Source organism: Nycticebus coucang, chromosome 2, assembly GCF_027406575.1.
Source record: "Nycticebus coucang isolate mNycCou1 chromosome 2, mNycCou1.pri, whole genome shotgun sequence".
In the NCBI taxonomy this organism is placed as follows: Eukaryota; Metazoa; Chordata; class Mammalia; order Primates; family Lorisidae; genus Nycticebus; species Nycticebus coucang.
In genome coordinates, this window is record NC_069781.1 from 115,203,282 (window position 1) to 115,213,619 (window position 10,338).

The 10,338-nt window shown below is 54.9% G+C and overlaps 1 protein-coding gene across 6 annotated transcripts in view; it reads left to right on the forward strand.

The window, feature by feature from the left end:
- PIP5K1C (phosphatidylinositol-4-phosphate 5-kinase type 1 gamma) overlaps positions 1-9,009 on the forward strand; it is a 71,967-nt gene extending 62,958 nt beyond the window's left edge. For 3 of the 6 annotated variants that reach the window (XM_053580176.1, XM_053580184.1, XM_053580192.1), the window contains exons 16-17: positions 812-932; positions 2,056-5,645. In XM_053580176.1, coding sequence (XP_053436151.1) covers positions 812-932; positions 2,056-2,565 — 631 coding nt within the window. In that variant the 3' untranslated portion in view covers positions 2,566-5,645. The other 3 variants (XM_053580197.1, XM_053580204.1, XM_053580211.1) reach the window with 3 other exon arrangements.
- Positions 9,010-10,338: the final 1,329 nt, after the last annotated feature.

Consider the following 10,338-nt stretch of genomic DNA (forward strand, 5'->3'; position numbering starts at 1 on the left):
TCACTATGTCACCCTTGGTAGAGTGCCGTGACATCACAGCTCACAGTAACCTCAAACTCTTGGGCTTAAGTGATTCTCTTGCCTCAGCCTCCTGAGTAGCTGCCACAATGCCCAGCTATTTTCTGGGGGGTTTTTTGGTTGCAGTTGTTATTGCTGTTTAGCTGGCCTGGGCCGGGCTCGAACCTGCCAGCCTTGGTGTATGTGGCTGGTGCCCTACTCACTGAGCTATGGGCACTGAGCCATTTTTCACCTTTTTCTAATATCTGTTTGTAATTTTATTGAGTCTTTTTTTTTTTTTTTTTTACAGAGAGTAAATAGAGTCTCAAGCTGTTGTCCTAGAGTAGAGTGCCGTGGCATTATAGCTCACAGCAACCTCAAACTCCTGGGCCCAAGCAATTCTCTTTCATTAGATGAAAAGGAGAAAAAGGTTCTGACCTATTGGGGTGGGAGACCCAATACCATGTGTCCCTATATTACAGGTGAGGAAACCAAGGCTCAGAGAAGGAAAGTGACCACCTAGGGCTACACAGCTTGTGAGGCCAGGACCTACCCACAGGTCAGCTCACCAGGCTGGCAGGTCATTCCTTGGTCAGTGTTTAGTGGGATTTCTTGGGACATTCTGTCTGGTTCTGTTTTGCGTGAAATGGTAAACACATCAGGGTACACTGCCTGTGGTTGGCTGCCCGAGTCTTTTGTCTCCATTATGGTGCCATGAAATGGCCTATGGCTAGATCCTCAGATAGAGGAGGAGCGGGAGGGGAGGTGCTGCCTTAAGCCTGATCAAGACTTCCTGTCTGCCTGCTGTCCCCAGGGTGGTAGCATCCTTGGCTGGTGCCTCCGCAGCTGTTGAAGCAGAAACTACCAGTCAGGCCTCAGAACCTGCCAGCCAGGCCTCGGATGAGGAGGACGCACCTGCCACTGACATCTACTTTGTAAGTCTCCCAGGTTCCTCTGGCCCTAGGCCAACTACAGACTCTTTCTTCCACATGTGCATACTTGGCATGTGCACCCTGCTGTCGGCACTCTCAGACCCACCTTCTCTCTCTGGTCTGACCACACAGGGTGAAATGGCCCCTTGTTGTCTAGGCCAGGGCCTTTCAAGGCCCCGGAGCTTCCCCATCCCCCTTCCCAGCCTGTGACCACAGCCTGGCCACCAACCATGTCCCCTGGTCTCCCTGAGAATTGTCTGAAGCCCTCAGACTCTCGGCCCCATGGGCAATCCCAGGCAGAGGCCAAGGCCCTCTGTCCTTGGCAGTCCTGCAACCCAGCATGCTGCCGCTGGGTGTGGCTAGGTGGGCTCCACCCTCCATGAGGCCAGGGTACTAGGCTTGTGGCAGGAGGGCTCCCCACTGCCCACTTCATCAGCTAGGGACACAGCTTCTTCTGGCCCAGGCTGAGTGTGCCTGGCCCTGGGGATGTAGGACCTCCCCACTTCTTGTCAGTGGCCTGGGTGAGGCGGCTGCCACACAGCCAAAGAGGCCTGCGACAGCCAATTTCCACTCTTCAATGGCAGGTCCTAGGCCACTGCTCAAGGGTCAAATAGCCCCAGGTAATGGGTCAGGGCAGAGGCTACAGTCCTGCTGCCTCCACTTCCTGGCTATCCCTTCTCATCTCCACACCCCCAGGGGTGGGCAGGCTGGGGGGCCAGATGCCAGGCTCAGGCCTGACTTGGGGGCGTCTACCCACTGGTATTTCATAACCAACAGCTCTGTTCTGTGCCCAGCAGTACCTGCCCCACCTGTTGTCCCCTTGTCCCCAGGCTTGGTTTGTGCGTGTTCTGGTCTCTTGGTTGTGACAGGCAACCACAGAAGTCCTACTGCATGTGTCAGTATCCTGACACCTGGTTAGGCTGCAGAGAAGGGAGCAGGCCTTGGCCAGACCCCTGCCTGGCACTTCTACCCACCTCCCCGCTCAGCAGTCGCTTGTCTGCCAACCTCCAGCCCCCGCTGTCTCCCACTGCCTTTCTCCTACCTGCCCGCCTGTCTGGGTGGTTCCTGTGGCCTCATCCATGTCCTCTGTTTTCCTTCCTCCCCACCCGGCCTACCCGCCCATCAGTTCACGGATGGGAGGTACTGGATTTACTCTCCCCGCCATCGCCGCCTGCGGGCCGTGACGCTGAGCTCCTCGGGGACTGTAAGTGACCGCAGCAGCCTCCAGGGAGGCCAGGCCGCCCGGCCACCCCGGGGAGAAGGGCATCGCCCACCCGGGGCAGCAGGGAGCTGCAGGTCCCTGACCCAAAACACTATGCCCAGCATTTCCTGTCCTCAAAAGGACTCTGGGGACATAGCTATGTTTGTCCAGTGGGTACTGGGCTATGTGTGTCATGGGAGCATGTCACTCAGTCCCAGGTTGAAGTGGGCACTTGATGTGGGGGCACCATTAGCAGCACACAGCAGAGGCTCAGGGAATCTCAGGGCTTCCTCAGCCCAGCCCTGCCATGTTAGGGCACATGGGTGGACGCTTCCCACTGGTCTGGACCCAGCTGCACCTGGCCACCAAGGGGCATCAGCCCCACTGCCCAGGAAGGGTCACACAAGTCAGCAGAACAGTTGCAGGGTCCACTGAGGCAGGGAGGGACAGGTATCACGGCACCCATTTCACAGATGGAGGAGCCAAGGCCTCAGCTACCCTGGGAGGCTGAAGAGCACATGTTGAACAAAATCCAGTCCCCTCACACTTAGGCATTTCCCTTGGAGTACCCTGTGGTTCCCATGTAGGCTTGGGGTTAATCAAGGCCTGTCGTCATCAGGAATATCAAGGGCCCAGAGAGGCTGGGGAACTACCCAGAGCTGCGCATCCAGAACAGGCACAGGCCTGAGTGGGGGCTTCTGTTCACACAAAACCCCCCTCCAAAGCTACCCCTTAACCCCGGCCTCATGCACAAACCTCTCTGAGCATCACTGTGTGCTGCCCCTAAGAGGAGGCCACTTCCCCAGTCCTCTCCACGTGGCTCATACAGCAGAAAATCCACCATCTATAGCAGTGGTTCTTAACCTGTGGGTCACGACCCCTTTGGGGGTCAAATGACCCTTTCACAGGGGTCACCTAAATATATCCTGCATATCAAATATTGATTCACGATTCATAACAGTAGCAAAATTACAGTTATGAAGTAGCAATGAAAATTTTATGGTTGGGGGTCACCACAACATGAAGAACTGTATTAAAGGGTTGTGGCATTAAGAAGGTTGAGAACCATTGATCTTTAGCATCTAGGAGGGAGCCACACGCCAGAGATAGTCTCAGAGCAAATCCGGGAGCTGCCCAGGGCTCTGCTGGGAGTGAGAGTGGCCAGAGGAGCCCAGCCAGCTGTTGAGCCATCAGTCCATAGCGGAATAGGGTGCATAGGCTACCTAGAGAGGGGACTGCCTTGGACTCTGAGAAACCTGTGATTTAGAAAGAAAAAGGTGGGGCACAGATGGCTAGGGGCACAGCAGAGGCAAAAGCATGGGGCCCAGATGGGGAGGAGCAGCTCAGAAGAAGGCTAGACAGGCCATTGTACCCACCCTAAGGTCTGAATGTGGGAGGGCCTTGGTCCTGTGGGGTCACCCCAGCCCTGGATCCCGGCTGCCACTGTCTCCCCAACCTGTCCAATTGGTGGCTGATGGGCCCTCTCTGTCCCTGTTCGTCGAGGACAGGGAAGCTGCTATTCATTCTTCCTAATGCAATAGCAAGAGTTTATCTGCTGTTCCTGCCAGGACGAGTACCACATAGTGCTGAGTGCCCAGCCGGGACAGCCCTCCAGAGGGTGGTAATGAAGTGGCCTATAGGGCCATTTGTTGGTGTCTCTGCCAGGGTCCAGATGGGAACCTGTTTTGTTTTGTTTTTTGAAACAGACTCTCGGTCACCTCGGTAGAGTGCTGTGGCATTATTGTAGCTCACAGCAACATTGAACTCAGGCTCAAGCAATCCTCTTGCCTCTGCCTCCCACGTAGCTGGGGCTTCAGGTGCCCACCACACTACCACAACATTTTGCTAGTTTTTTTATTTTTAGTAGAGACAGGGTCTCACTCTTGCTCAGGTTGGTCTTTTTTTTTTTTTTTTTTTTGCAGTTTTTGGCCAGGGCTGGGTTTGAACCCGCCACCTCCGGCATATGGGGCCAGCGCCCTACTCCTTTGAGCCACAGGCATCGCCAGCTCAGGTTGGTCTTAAACTCCTAAGCTCAAGCACCAACCTCAGCCTCCCAGAGTGCTGGGATTGCAGATGTGAGCCACTGTGTTTGGCTTGTTTTTGGGTCCCATATTTGTGAGTGCCCACAGAGGCATTGGTGCAGCTCAAGGTCCCTGTGGAGCTCCACACAGGCACCATACTACAGGAGGTGGCTCAAACCCTTGTTCTTACTGAGGGAGTAAACGAGGCCTGCATTTGGGGTCATAGTGCTTTGGTCCGGGAGCTGGTCCTTGAGTATAGGATCAGCTCCACAGTGCCCCAGGGGGGCTTGCACCAGCAACAGAGATCTGGATGGAAGATGTAGGCACAGCAGTGAGGGGTCTGCTGGGCAGAGGGAGTCAATAGGCACCTGAGACAAGTAAGAGCAGCGAGCCAAGGGCCAGGTTAGAGCAGGGGGGGCTGGAGCTTTTCAAGGCTGTGAAGACCTCAGCCCAGGTGACAGAGGGCAGCCTGGGGACAGGGGCAGATGGGCAGGTCCTGGCAGTGGGTGGGACCACAGTGGAGGAGGAGGCAGCTGGGCCACCAGTGAACAACACTATCCTGACTGGACAGAGGAAGGACAGACTGGCTTGTGGCTGTGACACCCTAGTGGATGTGGCCTAGGAGGTGCATGTTGAGGCCTGGCACTCAGAGCAGAGGCTGCCTGTCCCCAGAAAGGCAGCACTGGGGAGGCCCCAGGGGAGGGAAGGAGGCAGGGAGAACATATTCACCTGAGCAGAATGAGGAAGCTACCAGGGGCCAGGGAAGCAGGAGGATGGGAGCAGACCTGGGAGGGCGAGGCTGAGGCCAGAGGAGCACATCTCCCTCACCAGCTAATCCAGTCCAGGATCCCTGACCTGCCATGGCTGGGAAAAGTACCATTGGCCTGAACCCAGCCCCACTCTGCGCCCCAGCCTGTGCCCCATCCCTTGAGCTCTGGAGAGGGCATGCAGGAAGGCCCAAGCCTCAGTCTGTCCCAAGCAAATCTGTACAGGCAGAGGAGCCTGGGCCACACTCATGGAGGATGGGCCACCAGGTGCCACCAGCTGAGTGGTCAAGTCCTGAGAAGCTTCTGGGTGGTTGAAAAAATAAGTTGGGCAACCCAACCACTGCGGGCCCCAAGACCCCACACACAGTGCCCTTGTCACAGATAGGGTGGGGCTGGATGGAGCCAGGCTGTGGTGGAGGAGGATATGGAGGTCCAGGTTGCACCCCTGCCCCTTTCTCTCCCCCCATCTGTCACCTGCTGTCTCTGGTCCTGCCTTGACTGCACTAGCTGTTTCCTGCTGCTGCCCCACCCACCCTGCTGAGCTGAGGGCTATCCAGGTTGGGGGCAGGTGTGCCTGGTCAGAGAGGGCAGCTGGGGCTGAGCTGCCCCCTGTCCACCTTTGGGGGACCCGCCTCTTTTATTTTCTCCTGTCTCTTCCTTCCTGCCTGTCCTCTGTCTCGCACCTCCTCGCACCTTGCTCTTCTACGCCCTTCCTGCACGCGCCACCCGCCAGCCCACCGACGAGAGGAGCTGGGTGTACTCCCCACTCCACTATAGTGCACAGGCCCACCAGGCCTCCGACGGCGAGAGCGACACAGTAAGTGTGGCCCGGGGTCGAGGCCTGACAGTGTAGCCCCCAGATGCCCAGGGACAGGTGGGGAAACTGAGGCTGGGGTAGGCGGGGACGGAAGGCCCAGAGCCCTACCCTGGGGTCTGATTTGGAGGTGGCCATAGGATGAGTATCTCAGGGCCTGTCAGAGTACATGGTCCCTGGCAGAAGGCCCAGTGGGTGACCTGGGGGCAGTCCTCACTGGCGCCCACACACACTTCACCCACCCCTCTCACCTCTTTCAGTAAGTCCTATGCAGTCCCTAACCTGGCTGCTCCCTGGAGGCACTGCCCACCCAGCTGAAGCCCAGAGCTTGGGGAGACCCCACCGGACCTGCCCACCCACCTGGCCTGACCTCATCCTCCCCTGATGGATGCTGCCAGCCGAGCCCTCCCCACCCTGACAGCTCTGGGCCAACAAGCCTCTCAGGCCCTAGTGCCCTTCAACTACCTGCACCTGGGAGACTGGGACCTTCTTGAGCATCAAATCGTATATTTATTTTGGGTCCTTAAATCTTTGCACAGGGACAGAAGCACGTATGTGCTTTTTAAGGAAAAAAACAAAAAAGACACAAAAACAGAAAAAGAAGCTTCATTCCACTGCACTTTTTGGTTCTTGCTGTGCTTGCATGTGTCTCTCGGGGGAAACAAGGATATTCCTGCCACGGTTGGGGATCTGTAACCCATGTCCTGGTCACCCTGACCAACGACCACACTCCTAGTCTCAGCCTGTGACCTGCAGAGGGGACAGCAGGGTCCATCACTTACTGGGGTTCCTCAGAACAGAGGCCACCCCCTTGTCCAGAAGCAGATCCTCCTTCCCTCGGCTCAGGTTTGGGGGCCATGGTGCAGGACCTCTGCTCTTAGCAGTGGCCTTGGGGACAGCTCTTACCCAGATGAGCCCTCAGTATCTGTTTCCTGACATTCAGGCCCCCTGCCTCCTCATGAGTGAGAATCTCTGGATGCCCATGATCCAGATACATACGGGGGCCTGCTGCCAAACAGCAGCCACTCCCTCCCACAGAACTCAGGGCTGGGACATGTCCTCCTCCCAGCACGGACCATGCAGCATCCAACAAAGACATTCCAGTGACATGAGATGCCCTTTCAAAGCAAGAGACGGGCAGAAGGCTGAACCAGGCCACAGGTTTCCAGAGAGAACTTGTGTCCTAGAGATGAACTGGGGCTGATGGGCAGGCCAGCCTATAAACACGGCAGCCACACCTGGCCTTGTTGGACCCTGAGGCACAGCCTACAGAGGCAGATTCCTCTGCCCTAAATGTTTCCTTCTGACTAGGGTGGGTATCAAGTTTTAAATGATATCACTCCTATATCAAAGGTTGAGAGAAGACATTGTTTTGGGCTTGCCACCCTCAGCTGGGGTAGTGGCACCTGCCTAGAGGAGCCATCCAGCCCAGAGCCCAACAGGGCAGCCACTGGGGTCCCTGCTATGTCCAGAAGGCACTGGCTAGAGCCAAAAGCCTGGCAGAGTGATATCCCCACCCCAACCTATGCACCCTCACCCTGCCTGTTACATGGGCCTCCAGACAGGACATGTTGGTGACAGTTCCCCTGCCTCTGCTGGTCTGCCAGCAACACAACCTAGGATGAGGAGGAATTAGGAGCAGGCTTGGAGCAGAAGTTGCACCTTCTAGAATTTTTCTCTAGCCCTTGCTTCTCTGGCAGAGCCTGATGTGGGCCTGAGACAGCTAGACAAAGTCCCAACACAGGGATTTGATTTGTTTTGAGTCTGTTGCAAGCTCCTGTGATGATACTGCCATGTCCTGCTGTTCAGGTGGCACTGGCTAGAGCTATCCCCTCCCCCAGCCTGTGCCCACCTGAGCTATGGAGAACCAGGCTGTATTCCCTTGGGGCTTTCTCCCCAGCAGGGACAAACACTCCACTCAAGCAGCTCTTCAAGTTTCAGCCCAGAAAAGGGAACAGTCTCCAGCAGGGACCAGCCACCAGTGTGACTCAGAAGAACAAGCCCATCTGGGGTCCTTGCCTCCTGCCCGGCAAGGTCTGACCAGCCCTGGAAAGTCTTGGCCTCAAGTCAGAGCCTGGTGCTCATCTGCTGGTGCCCAGCATCCCTGTTCATCCCAGCAGGCCCCTGAGGGAGACAGGGCAGGAGTCAGAAGGGGCATCCAGGACCTGGATGACCAACAGGGATAGCAGCATCACCTCATGGGCACCCAAGACCCCCTGCAGCTGTGGGGATGACCCAGAGCAACAAGCATATTCCCAGACATATGGGATATGTCCAAGATGGTCCCCTTGGCTCTGCTGAGTGGTTTCCAGGACACAGGAGTCTCTGTCATTTGCTTACCTGCAAGAGAAATTTGCAAATCTCTGTGGACATCACATTTCTGTTGTTGTATTAAGTCTCCAAGACCCTGTTGGAGACCCATTTTGTGTTGGCTGCATTTCACGTTCCTATACAGATAACTGTAAAAGGATGCTGACATGTTCCACAGACTGCAAGGGGGAGCATCTTTATTATTTCCAGGCAGGAAGGCAAGACCTATTTATAATGTTTATTGAACTTATGGCCTTCCTCAGACCCCCAGTGAGGAAGGCCCTTGGACCCACCAAGCTGTCCCCCAACCTTGGGAATCTGTAAATAACTAGGTGGCTGAGGCCCACCATCCTTCCTGACCTGTCTCTCATAGCTGCTGTCGCTGAGAACATGGACAGTGTCCAAATTCTTGTACTGTAAGGACAAAAAGGCATTTTCTCTGAGACTGACAAGGTGGAAACTTCCATGTGTCCCCCACCCCCAAAGCCATCCCAACATGTCCCCTGTCCTCCCCCCACACCTGGCTCAGTGCAATACTTCTGTCCCTGTGGGATCCCTTGCCATGGTACTGTCACCACAGCCCCTCTGTCCTTGCCCCATGACAAGCGCCCTCAATCTCCTTTTCTGTGGTGGTTCAATCTCTCCACCTAACCCCACCCTGATCCTGTTTTTATGACCGAACTGATTGCAGAAATAAACTGCAAACCTTGTGTGTCTTAACTCCCACTGGGATTCCACTCCATTCCTTTGCCCTGAGTTCTGGTGCGTGACAATCTGGAGTACCAAACCTCATGGCACAGGCAAAGGTGCCATGTTCCTCAAACCCAGAACCGTGGGCACCTCTGAAACAGGACAGCCTCTGCTGGCCCCAAATGACATTTGTATGCAGCCCATGCCCTGCCCCCTCTATCTGCACCCTCCCTTTTTATGTTGAAGAGATCTCTAATAAATCGGGTATTAAGCATCATCCTGCCTGTTTGCCTCTTTGGGTTCCAGTGGTCTGGTTGGGGGTGTGAGGACTGATTTTTGAGTTTATAATAACTTAGGAGATTTATCATAACAGTAATGGGACTCAAACAGCTTAACAGCTGTGGCCTACTTTGGGTTCCACTTCAGATCGGAAAGCATTTCAAAGCTGCTGACAACAGTATAGCCCAGCACAAAGGAAGAGACACTCCCCAAAGCTGGTGATCTTTTTGTCAGAGTTGCTCAAACTGAGTGACATATGGACCCCTTGTGAGGAAATTATCCCTCCCAGGCTCCCAATTTGAAAAACTGCATTGAAAGATACTGTCTATAAGGCAGCCTTAACATAGAGACAGATGCAGTTATGCTGTTCTTAATATACAGACAGATGTAGAAATGGCACAGCGGAGTTTTGTTTTGTTTTGTTTCGTTTTGCAGTTTTTGGCCGGGGCTGGGTTTGAACCCACCACCTCCGGCATATGGGGCCCGCACCCTACTCTGTTGAGCCACAGGCACCGCTCTTTATTTTATTTTTTGAGACAGAGTCTCACTATGTTGCCTTGGATTTACAGTGCCATGGTGCCACCGCTCACAGCAATTTCAAACTCTTGGGCTTGAGCAATTCTCTTGCCTCAACCTCCCAAGTAGATGGGATTAGAGGCACCCGCCACAACGCCCAGCTATTTTTTGGTTGTAGTTGTTGTTTGGCAGGCCCAGGCTGGATTCCAACCCACCAGCTCCAGTATACATGGCTGGTGCTCTAGCCACTGAGCTACAGGCACCAAGCTGGCATGGCAGTTTTGTTTTTTTTTTTGTAGAGACAGAGTCTCACTTTATGGCCCTCGGTAGAGTGCCGTGGCCTCACACAGCTCACAGCAACCTCCAACTCCTGGGCTTCTGCGATTCTCCTGCCTCAGCCTCCCAAGTAGCTGGGACTACAGGTGCCTGCCACAACGCCCGGCTATTTTTTGGTTGCAGTTTGGCCGAGGCCGGGTTTGAACCCGCCACCCTCGGTATATGGGGCCGGCGCCTTACCCACTGAGCCACAGGCGCCGCCCTGGCATGGCAGTTTTTAACTGAACATGCAGGTGATTTCAAATGTGCTTACCTTTTCAGATACTTGAAGGGATACATCTGAATTTTGAAAAACATGTGCCCAGGCCCTTCTGTTCTGGGCTACCCCATCATCATGACAGCTCACCTCCCAGGACCAGATGCAGGGTCATTACCTATGGATCAGGGAAGTTTCCCTCTTCACCTTCACACCAAGCAAAGCATACAAGGCCAGCATTTAGGAGAAGCATTAAAAGTTGCATTTTGAAGGTAAACA